The 25539-nt window shown below is 30.4% G+C and overlaps 1 protein-coding gene across 1 annotated transcript in view; it reads right to left on the reverse strand.

The window, feature by feature from the left end:
- The window catches only part of LOC127714790 (cadherin-related tumor suppressor-like), an 86240-nt gene that overhangs the window by 49121 nt on the left and 11580 nt on the right, over positions 1-25539 (reverse strand). Inside the window, exons 2-4 of the mRNA XM_052220826.1 lie at positions 6434-6629; positions 5309-5652; positions 4003-4204 (exon numbers count right to left, since the gene is read on the reverse strand). Coding sequence (XP_052076786.1) covers positions 4003-4204; positions 5309-5652; positions 6434-6629 — 742 coding nt within the window. The remainder of the gene's footprint in view (positions 1-4002; positions 4205-5308; positions 5653-6433; positions 6630-25539) is intronic.

A 25539-nucleotide genomic window follows, 5' to 3' on the forward strand; every position in this document is an offset into this window, starting at 1 on the left:
GACAAATATTTACCTTAAATCTTTCATTGTTCGCTCCTAGGATTATGTTTTAAAGGAGCGACTGTTACAACAGAGTCTGTCTGTCCAAAGCCACTTTTCAAATACTTAAAGCTACTTTGGAATATGTTTTTATTAAAATACATTAAAGGCTAAGGAAGGTTTTTTTTTATGGAAAAAATGTTTCTATATTAAGTAAATACTAGATTTTAACTTAGTTAAAGTTCTCCTACATGATTTTCAACTGTTTAACAAATTATGAACGTTTAAGATTTGACAGAAATTAAATAAAAATTCTTTGCAAGAGGGAAAAAACTTTTTCCAATCAGCCCTTTACATTTGTTTACCAAAATTATTCTAAAACATGAAATGAATTGTATATTATTAATCCTTTGTTAAAAAAAAATCTTAACAGAAAAAAATATATGTGGAAAAAGACAGACAGCATATTAACTAAATTTGGATTTGCTTTTTCATTGAAGTATGCCGCACATATCTTTTCATTTATATGAAATGAATTAAAATTATTCCAAATACAAATACAAAATGTATATAAAAATATTTTGCTAAGAACATCCTTTTAATAAAGTTGACAGTATCGTATTAATCGTTAAACCCTTTTCATTTAAATTGTGTAAACAATGCATATTTCATTTACAAAGAGATCACATGTCTTAAATACAGGGTTCTGTAAAACTGATTAAAACTTGATAATGCCTTTATTGTCTGTCTTGACTAAAATAAGACGGTTATACGGTGCAAATCTGGCCTCTAAAGAGGGGTGACACAAAGTTTATCCTGCATTTTCTGCAATGATTTAAAGTTTTAGTCTATTCAAACTATTCTTAGTCAACTTTATGCAATTTATTTCCCAGATATGCCACTAAGAATTTTGATGAAGTAATGCATTCTACAAAGAACATATTTGTCTTTTTTAAGAATGTTTCAATTTTAGTCTTCATAATTTTATTTCACTATTAATAAGTTATATAAGGGGTTCGTGTTGCTTAGTCTTTAATTTTCTCACAGGGGGGGTCTCAACATGGGATTTTGGGGTACAGTTGTGCAGCTGGGATTTAAAAAACACACCCCTGCATTCATATATTGATTAATTGTGAAATACCTACCTATACATATATTTCACAGCGAAATCATAACCCATTCAGTGAAGATCGATGCACAACAAAATGAAAAATTATGACCCATTGATATATCACAAATGGTCAATTACTACCTATTGATATATTTCCTCGGTAAAATTGCACCCCATTGATATATTTGACGTATCAAAAAAGGGACCCATTCCAGTGGCACATATGTATATACCTTCATATAGGAAGAGACCCCCACCCCCCCGTGAGTTTTCTATGTTGTGTTTTGTGTACTATTGTTTGTCTGTTTGTCTTTTTCTTTTTTAGCCATGGCTTTGTCAGTTTATTTTTGATTTATGAGTTTGAATGCCCCTCTGGTATCTTTCACCCCTCTTTTATATTGATGATCAATGGAAACACATACCCTCTCCCCCACCCTGTGAATGGACCATGTCCTTTGCTTTTCATCTTGATAAACTAATACACCCATTTTAAGTTTGCTTGCCATGAGAGGAAATAAAATATTTTTCCCTAATTTTGTAATTCAGGTTTTATGAACTACCCCCATTCTCAATTTACCTTGGAGTTAGGTATTTTTGTTAATACATTTTTTGTAGCCTCACAACAGAAAACGTTTGACGTCACAGATGAACAGTGATTATTTAATGAACGTCACAAGACCAATCAGCCAAATATTGAGGTCAGACGAAGTCAAATCAGGGGGAACTTGTAAGTGGTGTATTGTTGCATTTTAACAACTCAAAGCAATTTACCACATGCATCTCAAGGAAGACATGCCAAAAAAAATTACTAATTTTATGTCTCATGCATAATTTAAAAATTTCAATAATTTAGTCATAATAAAGGAATTACAGCTATCTTAAAAGATGACAAAATGTCACCACCAGGAACAATGGTAACTGAAAAACAATGATATTTTAAAAACCAACTATTTTTCAAATAACAGTATTAAAAAAAGCCAACTGTTTCATTCTTTTGTTTTATAAGGTACAGATTTATGATTGCGTCGGAGGGCTTTTAAATTTTGAATGAACTCCACAGTATCATAACACAAATCTTGACAAATTATTTACACTTTATTTTTTTTCAAAACAATCATCATTAACATCAATAAGTTAAACAAAAATCGTGACTTTGCCAGGTTTAGAATTTTGCAAGAATTCACAAAACACGCAACATTTTGTTTGAAACGATTTCTACAAAATATCGATTGAAACGATAGAAATGAAAGAAAGATGAATCGCGTTTTAGAAATAGAAATTTAAAACATTTCAATGTGTTGAAAGCCCTATTGTCGAAAAATACAGTACAAATGATAATTTGATATATTGGCCATCCAATATGATATTTTTTGCACAAAAGTGTTCGCTGTCCCGTAAGACTTTTGAACCATAAATTCGAAATCGACTTCCTACGTCTGAATCAAGTTACATGTACGTTTTCTACTAACTACCTATCCGTTTACCCATCCTTCTCTTTCACTGATTTTTAATAAGTTTAATCTTTTAGGGGTGGTCCTTTGCAAACAGTGACACTTTCTGTATAGAAACAACAAAAGATATATAAAATAAGCAAATTTAATTCTTTTATAATGTTTTCAATCATTATTTTCCAAAAATAAACCGAAAATTATATAGGTTTTTATACAAAAGTATTACTTGAGCTTTACCGAAAGAATACCTCTCTTGTAACCTTAAGAATCAATTATGAATTTTACAAAAAGGTGAGAGAAAGGTGCCAAGCAATTATTTTTCAATTTAACAAAATAATTTCAATCAAAAATCCTCATAAACGCGATACAGCTGAAGTGATACTTTTAATAAAACCGATGCTTGAACAAACATATTTCTTTGTTTACGTTTAAAACAAGGTTAAGAACTTGAGCCAAATTTTGTTGCCAAGACCCCTTTAGCACCTTGCAAAAAACAGGATACCCAATTCAATTACAACTTCTAGTTTGTGGACGCATGGTAATCAAAATAAAGAAGAAAATTAACAATAATTCTTTGTTGACAGTACAAGCAAGTTTTATGTTTTTCAGACCAAGGGATTTTAAATCGATTTCTGAATAGCATTAAGTAAGCCCTAATCTCGAACAACAGTTTTACATCTGTGAGTTATAGGAGAAAATGGTTTCAGAATAAATGAATTAATCTAAAAGTCCCAATAAAATGAACGAACAACAGTTTTAAATAGATCTGTGAGTTAAAGGAGAAAATGGTTACGGAAAAAATGAATTAATCTAAAAACCCCAAATGAAAAGAAGATAGAACGTGTAGATTGAAATGTTAATGTTATGTAGGTATTAACAGAGTTACAATCAAATAAAAAGGCTCTTTACAATCATTGAATAAATTTTCTTAGTCCTGCAATTTGAAAATCATGTATTTCCACGATAATTGATGGTATTTAAGTTCAACAGTAATTAATTCAATTCTGTACCAAAAATCATTATTCTTCACTAAGCAATCCTGAATTTATATAATCCTAATTATCTGAATTCATTATAAATTTGCGGAAAACTCATTTCTAGGATTGTGTTGGTATGTGCTGAGCCACTAATGTAAGTATTCAACAAAGTACAAATTCCTTTTAGGCTTGGATGCAGACTGATGATTAAAATCAGTGGGGTCATAGAAAAAGATGTGGGACAGCAACGAAACAATAGAAAAACATCTAGAGGCCGATTTATAGTCTTCAACAATAAGCAATTGTCTACCGTATACAAGGTCTAGTTCTACTTTACCCAGAGTCTAGAAAAAGTCTGCCTTCAATACAAAATGGATGACTCAACCTAAAAATAACAACCACTGGCAACCAGTTATTCAAATTTCGCAATTGGTTTTGACAGAATGTCATGTCAAGTCTTATAGTTCTGTACCAAAACACCTACCAGAATCAATGTCTGTGGCAGAAACCATGGCAACACTTGTTCCTATGGTAACATCTTCCTTGACCTCGGTGCTGTATGACATGGGGTCAAAGACAGGTTCATTGTCATTTGTATCCTTGATGTTCATGAATATTGTGACTGTAGAGGACAGAACAGGGCTCCCTCTATCTTCTGCTTTCACTTTCAGGGTATATAACTGTATCTAAAAATAGAAATAAGTATGACATTTATGAAAAAAACGTTTTACAGTAGAAATTTCAAACAAAACAACAGAGAAAACCTATTCTTCTTATCCAAAGATATTAATAGCTGTGTTGTTTTTGTGTAAAATTGCCAGTGGTAATGTCTGCCTGCATGTTGATCAGTTTCATGAAGCAGTTGTAACAGGAAGAAGAATTTCTTTTCAATAATGTTCTTTGTTTCTATATGAACAACCAACACATATATATATATTGTCAGTCAAATTGTGCAATTACTGCTGGAAAGGGAAATTTAATGAAATTTCTAAAGTTTGAAAGTTAAGGCCAATCCTAGTTTTCTATTATGGGACAAGAGGCCTAACACATCATTTCCCCTTTCAAACACTCTCACACACTATTTCAATTGAAAAACAATTGGAAAAACTAAATTATTTTCATTTTTAATAAGGTTTTAAACCATTCCAAAGTTAAAATGTGTCTCTTTCTGTTTTGTTTATTGAATTTTTGATCTACTGAACTATTGTTTGCCCACGTACTATTTTTATAAAAATTTGGTCAAATATGCCAACATATCCCTAAAACAGTCACATTAACAAAAATATAAAATCATGGCTTCTTCAGCAGTTGTCCATCATGTGACATAATGTCTATCATGTGACATAAAAAAACCACCATTTGTTAACACAGTTTCCTTTGAATACAGGTGAAAACATAAGGTTAATCATTTCAATATACATTTACTAATTACCTAGCTCATTAACATAAGAATTTCCCGTCAAAACTTTATTACTTTTCTGTAAACATGAAAAATGAATCACCAGCGGAAATATATTCGTTTTATTGTTAGAATTTAAATTATTGATGTTCAAAGATAGAAAATAAATTAGATGTACATAGATATTTGATCACAAAGAAATCTTTTTAAAGACATTATTTAATATTTTAATAAAATTTACATATATATATGACTGTCTTTGTGGGCACCATAAAAATTCAACGAATTTCTAATTCACTATGCAGCTAGGTGAAATATTTAAAACCCCGAGAGTTGAAACTGTTCAGGACAGATTGAATAAGACATTTATAATACTCTTCAACATAACTACCTCTTCGAAATCCAAGTTTCCTCTCAGTGTAAATGTTCCTTTTTGGAGGTCCAACATAAATAAATCAGACCCCCAAGTGGTTAAGAGGGTATAGTAGACCTCTCCTGCAATTCCTTCGTCTAGATCTTTGGCCTCTACTCTTCCAAGTGTTGTTCCAACAGCAGTATCTTCTGGGACATCGAAAGTGTACAGACTTTCTTCAAAAGTTGGTGGACTATCGTTGATGTCTGTAACGGTGACAACCACAGTAGCAGTAGATGTCTGTGCTCCATCTGAAGCTTGTACAACTAGTGTATGCTTTTTGTTAGTCTCCCTGTCCAACTTTGATGAAAGGGTAATATCACCTGAAAAATCAAAACAAGACATATTTAAAATAGAAGTCTAAAAAAGGTTTTAACTTAAACAGAGAATATTTAGTTGTGTCACCAGGTTTTTTTTTTCATAAATGGCGATATAAATTCGTAAGTGCCTACTTATATTTATTCTGTAAATATATATTAAATGATAGTTACAAATATATATATAGTATAAATATACCTTTGAACAGTATTATTCAAAGAATTAAAACAGTTATAAATGGAAACATTAGAACCGAACCGTAAAACTAAGAAATAGAAAAACCAACCTGTAAATATATAGCTAATGTCGCAAGCAATCTGCAGGATCCAACACAATGGATTGTTTTGGCGGTATATATTTTACTAGAAAGGATGCAGATAAAAAGGTCTGCTTGATTTGGGTTTGTCATTCGCCAAGCGTCAATGTGATATGAGAATGAATATGACATATGAAATATGATATGAATACATGTATAACATAGAAAAGCAATAATAAACATAAAGAAATATTCCATGTGGTGACAGACAATAAAGTCCATGTCATTTGGTCTCTAATGAATAGTTGTATCATTGGCAATCGATACCTCATCTTTCTAAAGTTTTTTTTTTTTTTTAAAGCACTGTTAAAGACTCAAATATGCATTCCATTAAAATTAAAACCTGTCCAACCTACACTAAATTTTCCTTCAAACACACAAAAAACTTTTCTAAATAATACAGAACATTTGAACATTTGATCAACGTATTTCTAGATCCTAATAAAAGGTTCGAAAGGCAAATATCGTACCTGAATTGTTAATGATGAATTTTCCATCACTTCCGCTTCTTATAACCAGGCTAAGCTGTCCAGTGGTATCTTCATCAGTGACATGAACAGAAGCAACTCTTGTACCCGTTGCAGTCCCCTCGGAAACAGTTTCAGCATACAGATTCTTACTGAAATTGGGTGGTGTATCATTCAAATCTGTAACCGTGACAACAACCTGAAATAAATATTTGTAAAATTAAATGAAAATTCAAAATATGTGTCATCATATTTTTAAACTATTGGTAACTCTGTATTTTAAGTAAGGATTTCTAAGAGACAACACAAGTTAAGAATAATATACTACTTATTAAACCTAGGAAAGACTCAGTCCCTGGACCGGTCAAACTAAAGACTTGAAAATTGGTATAAATTGATGCTTCTCTGCTTAGCAAGAGGCATGTTTAGAGTAGGAGCAAAGATTGGTTTGCATTGAATCAAAATAATGTGTCATAGAAGGTAACATGTCCTCCTTCAAAAATTTTACCTTCAATTTTAAAAATTTACCTCAGTTTGTGGGTCAAATATACTTAAGCTGAAGATAAATAATCTTATCACATTAATAAGTTCTCCCTTGATGTGCATTTAATATTTATTGTCATCATCATTATCTTGTTTTCATATTACTGTCAATTAAAGTTTAATTGCAACATGTATCAATGCCATTCTCAGCATTCCTGATCAACAGCCATAAATGATATCTCCAGAGATTTATAAATGTTTCTTAATGAAATGCTGCCTATAAATGAAAGGAGTTTATATAAATAATGAAAATTCTGGTTTAACATGAAACTTAACTCCTATCAATTTTTCAGTAATACTAAGAGTCTCGGTTTTCCCATATTTCTAAACAAACTATGTCATTTCTCTTCTGGTTAGAGATTATAAGTTAAGAACAATTGAACATCATAATTAACAGGACGCCTAAAAATTGGCTTTCACAGGAAAAATAATCTTTTTCCATTTCTTTGCGTGTTTTTGTGTATTTATTTAAGGTAGAAAAGTCTCAACATCGAAAATTATCAAACAAAATTTTAATAAAAAATAGGAGTAATATTATTCAAAGTAGTGTTTGAATCAGCGGATCAAGCTCTTGATTAAAGATGGTATCAGATTCAGATTCGTTAACCTTTAAACTTTAACCTGATTTTTACTTACACAGACTTTTATTTCAAAAACAATTAGTCACATAATTACAAAATTGATTAGTTTATAATGTCAGTATAAAATAACCAGTATTGAATGTTGTTCTGGAATATGTAGGAATTAATGGACCATATGTTATGGCTCATTTATTAAGTCAGTTAAGCACAACAATATTACTGGGTAAATCAAAGAGGAATATTCAGTATCAGTTCACTCAAAAAAAGTCAACATAGAGAAATTGAGATATGGAATATAATGTTTAGTGGTTAAATTTAGAGTCTAGTTTATTGTTAGCAGTGCAAGTAGACCGCAACTGATGGGGCCATTAAATCTTCGCTATGTTCATTATTATTGTTTCATAGACTTGTACAATTTTGCAGTAATTGAAATGTGTACAATGGAATATCAAAAACAAGATGTACCCAAATAAATGTGTACACCAATTAGTATTTTACAAGACATAAGCCAAAATTTCCAATAAACAAAATGCTGAGACAGCAATTAAACAGCACAATGAAAGCATATTTAATACGGTCTTGACAGTAGAGTCACTGCTGTGTCACTGTCTTAACCATAAATCTATGCATCATTACACTTAATGCCGACCTGAGTCTAAAAAAATTTAACCTTCAATATCAAATTCTTGGAGAATAAAAAAGACAAGTCATGGATGGATAGCTCATATCCTTTGTTTTTCTATCAAAGACAACCAACAACATCCTTAATTATGAGACAGGGATGGCAGTCTGCAGATTTCAATGAAACCCCCACCCTATGAAATACCATAATGACACATTAGTTTTTTTCCGTAGGGACCCGTGCCATATAGAATTCTTCAGAGGCGGATTTAGAGGGTTTTTCAGGGGGCCCGGGCCCCTCCTTTTTTTGGAAAAATTTGGTTGATTATATAGGGAATCACTGAATCATGACTGGAGCGGGCCCCCTCTTAGGCAGTCAGTGGGCCCCCACATGAAAAATTCTGGATCCGCCACTGTTCTTCCCCATGGCACATTACCAAGTGATGGAGTCAATCTTGATTTTTCACGAGTGAGTACTCATCCCCCCATTTCTTATCTCAATCAGAAAATAATGGTTCATAAAGTATGTATGGACCAGAATTACATACAAAACCTTCAGAAAAAGACAAATTGCACTTAATACACCTTCTCAAGGGAATACATTCCCGAATGACAATTTTAATAAAGATCTACTCCTGTCGAACAAACAAATCATTATACACTTTAAACCTCAAAATCACTTCTCAAAGACCTTTTTCTTGTTTGTTCAAGAAGTTAATTTGTAGCACTACAAATGCAATAACAGCTCATGTTTTATCTACCACATGAAGCAATATGAAAAACATGCAAATTACATCAGCTTAAAGCACATTACATAATTTTAATGTTTACTAAATTGGATTAACACTAGTCAATGTGCAATTTAGCAACGGGAGACTTTCAAGTGAGATTTTCTTTTACCGTTTCTCTGTAAATCGTACAAAACTATTTAATCCTGTAAAGGTTTTTATTAATTTGTATTTAACATGTCAAAGAAATGTTCGTGGTCGAACAGACTCAAGGCGAACAGAGAGGTCTGATTAATTTTAATCTCATTATTTCCTGTATTTATTTTGTACTTGTTGAATAAATCCTTGCCTTAATCATAACACCTGTTATATATCTGGTACCGATCGAAATGTCCCCTGCAATAATTGTGACCAAGTAATTAGAATATGGTACAAGTTTACCATGTCCGGTACACTTTAACAAAAACCATGGTTAAAAGCACTGAGAACCATGGTGAGGCATTGCTTTAAACCAATGGTCAACCATGGTTTACTTTGGTGAAATATGGTTGACAATCACCACATTTCACAGGGAATATTATAATAAGCTGTGCTATAAACTATTTTATTAATTATTATTTAATAAAAAATTGCAGACTATCAGTTCAATTTTGAATACTGTTAATTCAATTTCATGAAGAAGTTGGTATTTTAATTCATGCAAAAATGTCATTAAGAAATTTGTTTCTTTCTTTTTACAATAAATTACTCCAAATAGAAGCAAAAAAGCCCCAGCTCAAGAAATATTTTCAAATTTTTAAATCAAAACTGCTGCCTTAAATAGTACCAGAACAATTGAGCCCCTGTGAAAGCACCCCTACCTGCATTTAACCCCATTTCCCTCACTCCAGCTTAAAAATTTATCAAAAAATCTCTTTAAGGAAAACTATAATCCTGGGACAATAAAAAAAATCACAATTTTCCGCCCAAATATATGAAGTGTGATAATCTTCAACATGATTTATGTCCCCTGATTTGGACTGGTACTGATATTCAATATTCAATGTTACAAAATTATACACAACTACTTATTGCAGATGAGTAATCAATTATAAATGGTGGACGAAATCTTCTTAATTAGTAAAGTGTTGATTAAGTAGCTTTTTGATCAGGGTGTATACAAACCAACACAGTAAACAGATTAATGTTAATGCCGTCTTACATGACTCGACATTTAGATAATCCATTTTCAAGGTGGAAGATTTGGTTTTTAATAATAGAATCATATGTATTCATATATGCATAAATATAGATGTGTCATGTCTAGAACAGTTGTCAATGAAACAGCAACCCAACAACAAGTGTATTAACATTAAAGTAATAAAAATGACTGTATGACAAGATCAACAGAATTCAGCAATATGTAGGTGACTGACAGTATGCCAAGTAAAAAAAAAAGTTTTGAATAATAAACAGAGACGTAACTTAAAAAAAACTATCATCAACACTCACTCTCAAAAAAAAACAAAAACTTTTAAGAACTATAAATTGCCACAATGCCAGGCATGATCAAGTTGCAGACTTGAAAAAGGTATATAAACATATACTACACTTAACTAATTGCAACCCTCCCTTTTCATTTATACATATGATATTTGCAAAAATCATTACTAAGACAACTTTTTCGAAATAGGCTAAAAACTGCCAAGGGGAAACAATTTTGATTGCAACAATCATCCAACAGTTCAATTATCAACAAAAAATACTTTTAAGTGGACAAAAAATCTTTAAACTTATTACATGATGCAGCTTTAAGACATAAATCTTTAGACATGCTTCTGAAATAACCACTACATAGTTTACACCATAAATTCTATTGTTTAAAAAACATGTCAGCCATTCCTCTTCTACTGAATAAACATTCTATACATCAATGCTTGAAAAGTTAATAAAGGAACCTAATAAAAAATTCAAAGGTCATAAAATGTGAGTGAGGATATCATTAATTCAAAATGTCCTAAAGTTAAGATTCAACATCATACAAAGTCATTAAAATCTTATCAATGATTAAGTTTTTTTCTTTATTAAATGGTGTTAAATGTGGCAACTCTGACGACAGACATCCTGAAAACTTCATTATTTATGTTGTTTACTAGTTTAAAAGTACACAGTCCTTGCTGCTTTCAATTGTGAGTTGTTTAAATGTACAATCAAAATATGTCATGGAGTGCGGGTGTTGTATTTTCTCGCTGTGTTGAAGACCCATTGGTGGCCTTGAACAGCTGTTTTCTGCTCTTTGGTCGGGTTGTTGTCTCTTTGACACATTCCCCATTTCCATTCTCAATTTTACTATTAAGAAAGATTTTTTAAGCTTTTAACATGATTTTTTTTTCTTCAAAAAAACTAAATGAGAATGTTGGGGTGTCAGTTGGGGTAAAATTACTGCAAACTAAATTGTTATCCTACATCAATTGTCTGATTGCACAAATAATATAGGTATCACACAGGTCAAACGATTATTTCCAAATTTAGTTAGGACGTGTTGTTTTCTTTTTTTTTAAAGAGGAGTGGAGGTCTTCAAAAATAAACTATGTGAACTAAGTTTTTTATTCTTCATCAAACCTTAAAGTTAACATACAATGAAGTACCGTCTTTAGGTGTATATAAAATGCACTCATTCATAGTATTGCACCCCCTTTTTGGCCCAGTTGAAACTTGAGAAAAATAGTTTCTTCTTATGCTTTACATGCACTGGGACTTTCTGGAAAAATCACAACTTGAAACCCGGTAAAATGTAAAATGTGTCCATTGAAAATGATTTCTTTTTCGTAGACAAATTGAACTCCTGGCAGTCAGTCCTAGTTGATTACAGGATAATGAAACTATTGATAATAAATTGACATGTAAAAACTCAAACAAATATCTCAGGCCATCAAATCATGTTTTCACTTCTTCTGTAGCTTTCAAGAGGAGTAGCTGTGAATCAAACAATCAGTTATTAATTTCACATCGCAAGAAACAACAAACATCATTTACTACTATTTCTGTGTTTCTATTTAGCTCACTTTTGTACAAATTAATTAATAATTTAGACTTAAGTCAATGGAAATACAATCAAAGAAATTACGTATTCTTGAAATTGCTTTGAACATGTCCGATTATGTAAGGAGAAAATTAACTTGGCATGTTAAACATATTAACTTAATTAAAACTTGAAACAAATTATGTTATGTAATAATTTTTACTGCTAGATTGACACAAAAATATGACAACTGAATTTTATAATTAATATATTTCATGTTGAACTGTGCAGAACTGTGACACTTCAATTAGAAACAAAAGCACCTAGGTCTTTGTAATGTGTTAAGCAGTCATCAGTCATTTTCATCAATTATGTGCAGCAATCAATAAAGTGCAGTGGTAAAACTGATGATGCGAGAACAATAGAAAAGTAACTCTTCTTATGAATAATTAGTCTACAAAATCAGCAGTAAAACAAATGCAGATGATTATACTGATCAAAAGTGATTTCTAAACATTACAATCGTACATTTTAAAGAAAGTATTTGACAATCTGTGATGTTAATTTCCATTATTTATGGAAATTTTATAATTAAGAGTGCAATGAATTTTGATAAATAATTAAACTTCTCAATTTTTCACTTTTCAAATAAATAAGAGTAAATATATTTTTGTCAGTTTATTTACAACTTTTCTAAAATTTAGGCTAAAATATTATTATACTGTTACACTTCTTTACTGTTGAAATAATGATTTTTTTCTGCTTAATTATGTTGTTGGTTTGCTGACTAATTGTGTAAGACACAACAACTTTTTACTCCAAGACTGACATTACAAATTTTCTTTTTCATATTTCAGTCAATCAGTATCCATATTTCATCTTAAATGCAATTATTTCAGAAAACAAATTATCTATTGTACACATTTATCATTCAGCAATGAAATCTGCCAAACATCATTCCTGAACATGCAGATACAAATCATTATCATACTATTCTGTTGTGAGAGAAGATCAAATAATTTAAAATGATTGATGAATTTTACTTGACCTCCATAACTCCATTCATCTTTGTCTAAAAAACTGATGTTGTCTGAGCAGATCTACTAATTAGTTTGTATCAATTCTTGCAGCAGACAATCAGATCATTGATTTCTGCAGTCTGATGGACAGACAAATCTGGATGAACCGAATTTACTTTTGCAATCTGACGGATAGACAAAGCTTGATCAACTGGAATTTACTAAATACTTTGATGAAGCTCATGATCATGGTGATTGTCTGCTCAAAGTGCAATGAGGAACATGCATTTGAAAAAATTATAATAACCATGAACTAATTAAGAATTTACAAATTATTACAACACATTTCCAGCTCAGGTCAAACTGTTTACTTAGAAACAACTTGTTAGATTTTACTCTTTAAACATTGGCAAATACAGTATTTCCAAAAACTTTGGGCCCACTGCCTAGATGCATATATATAGGTCTGCACATGACATGTATGAGCAATTTCCTATTATTTTGTTGGTTTTTTTTATAAATATATACTAGTAAAGGGATTGGAGCAGTCCACTATGATCCTTTTTGGTGAGCCTCTGATCTGATTCATTTTACTGGTGCCACCCTTAAAAAGTTTTTTGTTTGATGTTGCCTACCCAGCAAGCCTTGTAGGTTTAGGAAGGTAGGTAGGGATTTCAAACAATTTGTGTCATAACATTTTTTGGAGTAGGCTGCTTTTTAGGTGGGTTACATAAGGCAAGATCATCAAACAATTTCAATTTTCTTGGCCTGAAAATGTAATAGGTGTGGATTAGGGCTTGAATGTAAAGGCTCAACTTATTTTCTTACTGTATTTTTTGTGTTTTATTTGAAAATTATTACTTGTAAGATTATATATCTATAAAAACCTATACTAACTGGTCACCTTTAAAACCTTGAATTAGGACTAGGTCATCCTACACTTATGATAAAAGAGAAATGAATTGACAAAATAATGTGTTTATTAAATTTCTGTTAAGATTTTATTTGAAGTTGTGTCTAATCCTCTGTCAGTCCTGGTAACCAGTCAAATTTCTTTCTGAAATAGTTAAAACCCAACATCTTCACCCAGCACAAAGAATTTGTGCCATGGTGATTGGACAATCGAAACTTCAATATGTCATAATTTTTTGCTGAGTCAAGATAATTTATAAAACTTGTGTCATTCCAATCTATATTTCATAGACTTCAAATAAACAAGCTTTCTAAAAAAGACCTCAGTCCTTCTTAAGTTTTCTCTCTATAAATTTACAACCAAAACCCTGAACGCATGTTTTCACTAATTTCTTGCAAATGGTCAGTTTTATTTTACATTTATGCAGGTGCTATAAGAGAATACTGTAAATTTAGAGACTGTTGCTATGATTTTATCATGATTGTGAAAATTGTCATAGGATAAGTTTTGTGAAAATAAAAACTTGCATTTTAAATTCTGAGGTAAAGTCATCTAGAGCATAGATGCAATACCCATATATATATATCTATGTGTAGAGTTAAAACCCTGTTTGATAAAAAAAAAATAAAAAAAATGGACCTTATTTTTTTTTAAATAGGTCATATTTGGGCCTTTTATAGTGAACATAGGATGGGTTTTTCTCATTCTTTAAGGCTGTAATGACCTTAAAATTGCTTATACGTGTATTAAGGGGCAGCAATGATTCCACCTCATTTAAACTCTGGTGAATATACATAGTTGTCTCGATCATTGGTAATCATTCCACATATATACATATTTTTATACTGAATTCAAATGGAAGAAAATAAGTAAGTTCAGGTTATAAAAATCTCACCCAACAGACCATTACTCGGACCATTATCCCTTAGATTGTTATTTTAGATAATTTATACTAGAATAAAAGAAAATTTTGTGATAACATGGTGTTAAAAATAGTCCCATAAAAGTTTTCTTTCTCTAATAAAAGTATGATTGTAAAATAATAAGAACACAGATGCTTCAAGATACCTGTAAAAATTTTTACAACCTCACATAAAATTTCCTTTTATTAAGCTAGCCCAGTTCAAAGGTAAGCAATCGATAAAAACACATAAAATGGTCCATAAAGTGCCTCTGATACATGTAATTATACAATATAAAGAATTCTTTCTCCAAACTTTAACAAATTAACATTTACCTGCAAATTATTCAAGTTATTGTTAATTTAGAAAATTGCTTATTTACACAATGTTAAAGTGTCTACTTTAAAAATGTGCTTTAAGTGTTTCTGGTGGACTGGTAATTTTACTGTTACATATTGAATTTCATTTGAACATTATAGGCAGATGTACACCAAAGTATTAGACAGGGAGCACCCCAAGGTCACAAATAAGCAGAACTTAATGTCCAAGACATCAGTGGAGGTCAAGTTAATCAGACTTCAACAATAGGCAAGATTTCAGTATCTAAACAATAATTGTCAAAATCTAAAAATCTAAATTAAAGTAAAAACTTAGAAAAACATGTCAAATTCATATCATGAATAAAAACAAAATATGCACCTGTATACATATCAATCAAATAAACACTGTTTAAGGAAATAAATTAAATTTGAAAAACTATCTTTAAGTTTAACAAGATTCTGATAAATCAATGTTATCAAAACACATTTTGTTTTATTTCAAAAACAACTTTTTATTTTATTTTTACTGTAAGCATTATTGATCAATTATTTGTTTCAATGTGGCAGTAACTTTACTCAGCCATACAATTACCTAGTTTTACTGATTCAGATTAAAGGTTATCAAAATTAATATAATTCATCTATTGATTGTAAACATCCTGCCCCACAGGCCTATATGATAATTAATAAATTGATAAATCCATTTATTAGGAGTGTCAATGATAAATTTATTAAGGGAATTATAATCTAGTAATCCACTCAATTAATAGGTTGACATCTTGGGACATAAATATTGACTTTTCTCTCCATTTTTAGATACAAAAATACATACTTTTTTAACAGGTGGCGGAGTTCACTGCCAACTTATTTAAACTATTCGATATTTCATTTCATTGTCATTCAAAATATGTCACAGCTAATATTTCTATTGCTGCACACAATCAATGGGTGACTTTTTCCTGTTTGACTTCCAGCTGTGATTTATTTTTCTCAGGTGACATAAAATGATGGTTTTTAGTGCAAGATTGCAATAAGTCACTAAAAATTCAACCATTAATTAATCAAATTATCTTAGTAGGTGTGTCAAGGGGGACATTATTTTATTAAATTATCCTTGGAGATCATTTGGAAATGTTGGGGGGGGGGGGGGGGGGGTAAATGACTGAAAAACATCTTATAATCATGAAAATGTTTTATCTGACAAGATTATTTTTCTCTTGAACATTAACAAATAAAATCTACCCAAATAACAGAACACTCTCAAAATACTGTCAGTTCAAAGAGGGGATCGGAAGTTGGACCCTCCCCCTTTTTTTCCAAGAGCTTAAAAATTATTCTCTAATCTCTTGGTATATTCAAAAAATACTTCCAAACTTTGCTTAAATGAAAAATCAGGCTATAAACAAGTAAGAACAGCTCCAATAATAATGTCAATTTAATTAAACCAGTTGTATGTCTATTTCAGATTGTGCAGTGTCCTTTCATAATAGGACAGGAATTTAATAATTACTCTGAAGCATTAAAAACATGATGAAAATGGGTTTAATTATCATATCATGTTCTGAACTGACAAAGGGACAAAAAAACAGGTGAATAGTGTACTTGGCAACCTTAATTAAAATAACCAATACACAAAATAATTAACCTTGATGTAAAGATAGTTATGGACTTCATTTATTCTTCCTTCAATTGATTTTCTCAGGAAGAAAATGTTTGATTTTTAACTCAAGGTTACTAGCAGTAAAGAAAAATGCACTTTGCAAAGTTAGTAATTTTAACATACATTCAAATGAGCAAGTACAAATGGTTCCGAATGACCAAAGGGATTGAGACTTATAATGTATACAGGAGATAGGAAAATCATAAAAATTGAGAATCTCAAATCCCTACATCATTATTGTAATCTGGCATATTCATAAAACATTTTTATAATTAGGGAGAAACATGTGTTATATTGAAAGGCTATGAAATATACTGACTGAATAATATTATGCAATTTCACAGGGACCAAAAATAAATCGGGTAAAAACTGTTGATAAATCATCATCCTTATATCCCCAGAATAACTTTGGATTAAGTCATCTTTTCTTTACTTATTGTTTAAAAATATACAAACTGCAGACCATCAATTTTTTATGTTTAACATACGAAATATCATATTATATACAGCACACTGGTGAATCCCTCAACTGAACCTCTTTAATTTCATTTCTACATGCAAAAAATAAATATTTGAAAATCATACCATATCATTTTATATTCTTTATCAGATTTGGAAGAGATAGAATATAATTTCAAATTTACATAATCTTTAAAATTTTCCATTTTCAACATTATTTTTTGTGTTTAATCTCTAGACAAAATCTATTAAAATTAAAAAAAAATCCACACAATGGACATAAAAATATTGATAAGATCTTAAGAAAAACATATTATAAATATGAAACATGAGTATTATTAAAAAGAAACTAGAAAGATATCAAGTCCATAAATGTTTTCAAGTTTACCCATTTTAAACAATTTTACCATGGACAACAGGTATTTCAAGATGTCAAGGGTGCGTTTGATTGGTCAAAATGTCTTTTACAACTGTGAGACAAGGAGGTCATCAAGAATTCTATCAAAACAATTTAAGTTCTGATGGGTAAAAATGTTCTTTTATGACAGCACTGGCATATATATACATGGTAATAAACATTCTTTTGAAATTATCAACAATATAAAAATTTTAAAACTCATAAACTTGTCACACCAAGCACAATTAGATTACCTACAAGAACAGGTTACAATCATAAATGCCACAATATTTGTAGAGTACTTTAGACAGTAGATTACAAGCTTGTAATGTAGTTACTTATATTTCACAAACAAATTTTAAAATTTATGATAAAAAATCTCAAGCTGTACCTATTGTATGTACAAACATGATAAGTATAAATGATTTACCTTTTAAATAAATTTAGATTTTATCAATTGTGTGTATATGTAATATAAATGATATCAAATATTCCCTTCAAAATATCAGTTTTAACTATAAAACTTTTGGTTTTTATTTAACAAATATTGGTTACCCGGCAGGTTATATTAGGCAAATGGGGTTAATTTTCATTCCCCCTTTTTTACAGTGAGAGATGAGGTAATTAATCATTAAAAAAAAAATACAATAATTGACCACTCAAGGTTGCTTTTTACACTGGTCCATATGAACTTCAATTAAGTGTATAAAATTTTTCTCTTTGATCTATTCAATCTTACTGTCCATAAAACATGTAAAACAATTTTCTCTCATCAATATCAATTCTAAAACATCCCTGCAAATTACTCTAACTATTTACCTATAATAAAGTCTGAATAATTGATGGCTTTACATAGGTGGCAGTATTGGAGATTTTATCATATGATTTCTGGTCAGAATTTTAAAGGCCATTGTCCTTCAACATAAATTTGTGTAACAGATGGTGGAGTGGAAAAGGAGAAAAAGGTTAAAAATCTGTGTTTGAAAAAAAACAACCAAACACTGTTGAAATCATTAGTAAATGATCTATCCTAAGTTGAAATTAGTCAAAATGACAACAGCTTTATACATTGCCAATTTACACTGATCTCTGAGACTTAATGTCAACTGTTATAATATAATTTTTCATAAGGAAAATAAATGTTTGACAATTATGGACCAAATCAGAAATTCAGTTTGGGTCCTCAAATATACCATGTCCTCTCTTTACTTTCTTGTAATAGGTATCTGGACCCTAAATTGAGCTTAGAAGGTCTACAATAGTGACTTTTCCCAATATACACATGTATACTACACAATTTCTGTATTGACAAAATTTCCCTCCTAAATTTAACAAACTTTGTACCCATGCAGAAGAAAGGAGTAAATTCAGATGTGATATAAAAATGTTATCATGTGCTTTGGGGTCCCAGGGTCAACAGGTAAATTTTTGTTTTATTAAAACATCATTAACCTGGCAACCCGACAACCCAACTGGTTCACCTAAAACAAGACACCTTTAAAGGAATCTGCCTATCATGACACTCTGTCTTCAAGTATTGACAAGTTTCCTCATCATAAAATAATTTCTTTTTCAAAGACTGCATAATTGAGTACCAATTGCAGCACAATTGTATGTAAAGATTACTTTTTACATGAGGAATTAAGTTCCAGTATTATGTAGGTATGTATACGAAGCCAAAGCAATGGGAATATTTTAGTCAGGAGGTATAAATGCATTGTTAGACAAATATAATGAAACATTAGTCCACCAGATGTTATAACCAAAAAAAACATGAAACAAATCTTCTTTGGGCCTGGTATACATTTCATGAGACAAGATAACTCATTATGATGTACATTTCTGCTTACATCATCGTTACATTTCATCTTTCATAAAATAAATTTCATACATTTTCTTCATTCCCCAGACAGATGTTTACATGTGAAGTTAACAAACAAACAAAGACAATAGCTTGTTGTAAACAATTATGAAGATGTAAATACTGTCAGAATAAATTACATCTCTGTTTAAAAATCTTCTAACTGATGCAAACACATGGGGATATATGCATTTGTGGAAATCCATCACAAAATTAGCTGAAAAGCATATTAAGGTGTAGAAAACGTCTTTCTTTTTGTATAATGTAACACATATATATGTGAGAAATGTTTAAGCCAAAATACTCATGTTTCAGAACTAAATTGAGAAAAAGTGTAAATCAAATTTCAAAAGCAAAATCTGAAAAATATATATTAGTTTAAAGAGATTTGGGATAATTTCATTCTGTATGTCAAGTTGATGTCAACCCAACAACTAAATAAAAATCCCCAAAGACAACTAGGTCACCATACATGTATACAGTCACTTCTCTAGATCATCTTAAAAAAAAAAAAAAAAAAAAAAAATTAGACATGCATTTTTATAATTTACAAGGGGGCATAACTGCAAAACTGGTATGGCAAATCCTAACTGACAACACTCACTCATGGTGACCAGCAAACACACAGCAGGTACATACCATCAAATAAAATATTTTATAAAGGTGCAAAAATAAACATAATTCTCCTTTTTGCACAGACCTCAAAAGGTAAAAGTTCTTCCGTTTTGTAAAACATTTGTCTACATAAAAGCATAAAAAGTGGTAAATTCTATGGTTTGAAGTCAATGATTATTTCATATTCATTCGTAGCTTTGATCAATGGCCCGGCACTTTTATAATCATCAAAACTTTTTGATATAAAATATTAAAAAATAAGTATCTGATCGCTCTTTTCTACCCAGACTTAGGAGTCCCATGTTCGAATGAATCTGTACAAAACATCAAATTTAAATTTCTGTAATGAGGGTGTTTACATCAAGGTAAACAATTCAAATCCCATCTTCACTCTGTGACTGGAAATTTCGCATTACTTTCAATTCATACGGAATAAATTTCTTCTAAATTATATAATAGATGTCTTTCTTTTTTCCTATTCTGTATGCTAAAGAAATTTTCATTAGTCTTAATACGTCTCAAAGGAAAACCAAATTGGATTTCATTTTTGTATTACAAATTTTCCCATTTAACTTTTAAATATTTACTATTTCAAGGATCCCTGATCTTAAATTCAAAACTTGTTCATTGCTGTGTAAATAATATTTTATATATTTGACAAAATATAATCTAACATTTGGCTATAACACTGCTCAGATTATCAATTTGAATATAAGACTTTTACAAATTCATGTCTTAGCTGTTACATTATCCCCCTTCCTCTCTGTAAATTCTGCACTTGTTTATGTTGATTTACAATCCTACTCCAGATAACTAAGTACATTATTACCCTCCAAGAAATTAACATGCAATAAAAACTTCTCTTAATGATGTTTTCCCCAGGCTTCAAATAAAGATATACTTTCACATAAGAACCACATTCTTGGCTGCACAAGGTGTCTGGCTAATGAGTTTAACATTTTTCTCAAAATATTTACTTTTGCTATCAAAATACAATGTTTTTGGGATCTAATTAGATTATGATATGTTATGCATAGAGAAGAATTTATTTTGCAATACAAAATGGAATCTGAGACTAAATATACATGATATACAGAAAATGTAAGCCGTAAATAATTGTTTGCCTAAAGATAAGTTTTGTAAAGAGGTATGACCAGTTTCCAATACATTTTTTTTTAAATCACAAGCAAAAAGTCTTTGAATCAATAGTAAAATCATGCATTATACTTTAAGGCTGGCGGGGGATTGTTTAGAACTATCTGAATCGTTATAATTAATCATAAAACAAAAACTCTTCTTGAACTGACATGAAACTGTAATTGTGATTAGAGTTTTTATGAAAATGATAAAAAGTTTAAGGAGATTTTAACATTGCATTAAAATGTATGAAGATCAGAATTTATCTATTTATTACATAAAAAGATTTTCTATTGTATAGATATAATTACAAGTACTGTTGAATATAAAAATAAGAAGATGTGGTATGATTGCCAATGAGACAGCTCTCCACAAGAAACCAAATGACACAGAAATTAACAACTATAGGTCACCGTACGGCCTTCAACCATGAGCAAAGCCCATGCCGCATAGTCACCATTGTGGTTTTTTTAAGAATTGATTCATTATACTACCAGGTCAGCCAAAATTTAAGCTTAATAAACATTGTAATAACCCTAACAACCCACCCACAAAACCTTATCATTTCTTTACATGCTTTATTAATATACACCATAATAGACAAAATAAAAACACACTGCTATTGCCCAAACCCCAAATCAGTCGGGTAAACATTAGGGACAAAGCTACTTTGAAGTGAAATAAATGTATTTAAGTTTGTAATCGCATTCTTTTGTTGGTCCTAGAACAAACAATTAGCCAGACTTCTATCAACAAGTTAAATTTAACTGTAGCCAAATAGTCAAGACTGTATAAGATAATTGGTCAGCAAATATTTAGATTATGGAGTTATCTCCCCTTAGTTTCACAATTTTCTTTCATGTTTTGGGGTTTTGCACCTTTCGAATTGTCAGATAAATTCAAATATTCAAATATTGAGTTATAACTTTATCTCTTACTTAATTGATTACTCATGAAGATAATTCTTTGACAGATGAATTTTAAAAATTAAGACAACTTGGAGGGGGAGGAGAGGGGGAAAGGGGGGGTTGGGGGGGGGGGGGGAGATTAATTTACACAAAATATTTTTTGTTTCATAGGTTACAGAATTCCACATAAAATTCTTTTCCTTTGAATTTACTCCATGTATGATAAGTCTTAATTATTTGTTCATGCTTGATGTTAATTGACTAAAGGTGGTGTATATTAATTAAATAGAATATGAAATTTTTAAATTGTTTTAAGAAATGAACAAATACAACAGTAAACTCCCTCCTTCAATAAAATAAAAGTAGACCCGAAATATACATGGATGAATCACTCAAAATTTTGGCCTTTGATTAGTACACCTTAAAAATTCAAACGAGCGATTTATTTGTTTTGTCATCACGACAAAAGGAAACCAGATTTAACACACCTGCCCAGGTACATAGAATAATCAATGACATCGGGTCATGATTAAAACGATTACAATTTATTCACTTCAATAAAACTGTCCGGCATAATGGCGGCTCCCCTTGAAATGACATTCCATTCTATTCCATCGAAGTAACACAATAATCACAGGATTTTATTTCTTTTCAAAAGACTTAAGACCGAGTTCAGTACATCCTTAATGATACATTTTTGTTTGGGATTTAGCTATTATTCTGCTATAAACAAATTTAAAACCCAGTACAGGTTGACTAGAGGGTTACTCTATTGAAATGAAATGACACGTCCAATTTTTGTATAGAGTTTATTTTTACACAGGCCAATTGTTGACCACTTCTCAATGATATTTCAACAAAATATATGCATGGATTAAAAATTTGAACAAAAGAATGAACTAGAACAACTCTTTTAACAATAGCTGTGTCATAATATACAAGTTACTTTCCTGAAATCGGAAAAATTCAATTAAATGATTAATGTATATAGGTCATATAGATTAAACAAGACATTTCAATTCTTAAATAAATTATTAATTCTGTATACATGTACTTGAATAAAATTGAGAATGGAAACAGGGAATGTGTCAAAGACAACAACCCGACCAAAGAGCAGTATTAAAACAATATTTTTACTTTGAATGACTACCAAAATGTTGTTTTTTTCAAATAAGTTAAAATAGACCAAAGATATAATAACGGATAACCATGTTAAAAAAAAGGTAAAAACAGGAAGCATTTTAGTAGCCAAACATGTCAACTTGCTTAAATTTATAAAATTCGAAATAAGACTTTACATCCTATATTTTTCCTTCGTTATATCTATATATCTGTTGCAGTAAATAACCTTCCGTAACAAGACTATTTTACTGAATCACTTCCGATGAGACAAAACCTAATATACATATCGCTTTAACCCCGAACTTATGAATAGAAAGATCGATCTATCTTGTTTAAAGTTAAGATGTACACCACACCTTGTAAACAAAAAAAAATAAACTTCTACATTACGTTCCATCAAACATTCATCAAAGGCATAACCCACACTTTCAGACACTTTTTAAGAAATTTTCGAAGGTGAAATACACTTCAATGTTTTTAAATTAGCACTTGACAACATGGTTAAAACATTTTTTAGATTTTAGTATCAATCTTTATACATTTATATACTTGAGAACATGTTTGAATGCACTTTATACAAACATTTGTAAAGTCATAGTATAGGACATGCACACCTCGTTTGACATCATACCACATTTTGCGTACATCATTCAATACTTAAAATTTTTTTTTTCAATTTAAAAGAAAGTCCTTACATTGACGAAATCTTTTCATTCAAACAATATTGCACACTTTTTAAAAATGGACCATGATACTTTTAAGTCTATTGAGGCTTAAATAATTTTACTTTTAAATATTGTTCTCCTTTCAAAAAAATAGGGTAGTTTTAAGATAAAAAAATTCTTTTCTTTTTTGGTCAATATTTTTTACTTTGATACATGAATATCAGTAGACTTGCACTTTTGTCACTGTATACATGTACTTTGTCAGTCATACACAAATTAGGACAATAAAATACTGTTTTCCCCCATGCATAACTCGAAATAAACAACATATGAAAAGGACACCGAAATGAACATGTCTGGTATTTCAGACCTGGAGGTTCTGTCACAACAATTAACATAATACATCCACACTTTATTGTGGTAAACTGATTAATGTCAATTACATGTATATTACCTAGTACAGGTTGATTACACTTCATGTGAAATGGACATATGTATACTCAGGTTACTAAACCATCAGTTAATGAGTCTTATTGTTTATTGTATATTTACATTTTGTTTATTGCCGTTGTTTAGTACTTGACCACTTATTAGTGGTTATAAATGTCCAGGGTTTTCCTGTATTCTATGTTGATAAGTAATTTTTTTGGCAAGTTGAACTTAAAGAAAGCATTAAACATGCTAAATTTTCCCCCAATTTTTTCTTTCTTATTTCATTAGGTTATAAATTTGAACATATTATACCATTTCAAATTGCTACGATATTTTGATCCTTAAACATCTGAATGTGAAAATGATTTTTTTTTTAAATTTAGTCCAAAATATGATGAGAAAAGATCTAGAACAAACAGCATATCATGTTTAATGGTGTACATGTACAGGAGCAAAACAATCAAAATCTTTTATCAAACCTAGAAATTTTATATTTCATTTGATCCTAAGATTTCTCAAGCAGAGTTGTAAATAGAAATGAAAACCCAATTCATCTCTTTCAAATTTAACTTCTCCAATTTTTAAATGACACTATGTGCTCGTACCGTGCAACGAACAAAATCATACTTCTAAGTTACCCTGAACTTTAAATTAAACGAGTAAAGCTGCATATCTTGTAAGCAACCCCCCCAGATTTCGTTTTAGGGTTTTATAACACAGGGTTGTAATAAACAGGTACACTGTGAATTACATGTGAATATCGTTCAAAATAACAAAGCCAATTTCATATTTCAAATTACCAATCTGACAAATATAGGACAAACGGGTGAAAGACTCAATACAATTTTGACAAACTGGATAGCCTTTTCAAAACACAGGCTTTTGTACACAATGACAAGATAAAGGAACAATATGAAACGAAAAATACGAACTTAAGTCACCCAAAACAAAGAATTCTAAAAGATAGGTGTCACTTTAATGTAACCGATACTTTGTGTTTTTCTTGTGGCATTTTATCGTGGTCATGCGATTTTGTCATTTAAAGTTAAATAAAAAGATTTGATACCTAGCGTGGTATGTACGGACACATTAAATGGACCTCGAACAAATGTGACATATAATTTATGGAGTCTGATCTCAAACCCAATCTTTACCCATTGTGTAACAAAATCTATAAATCTCGGCCATTTGTATTGTATATTTTCTACTTCATCATGTCTATCTA

This window comes from Mytilus californianus, unplaced genomic scaffold (genome assembly GCF_021869535.1).
Source record: "Mytilus californianus isolate M0D057914Y unplaced genomic scaffold, xbMytCali1.0.p SCAF_9, whole genome shotgun sequence".
Classification (NCBI taxonomy): Eukaryota; Metazoa; Mollusca; class Bivalvia; order Mytilida; family Mytilidae; genus Mytilus; species Mytilus californianus.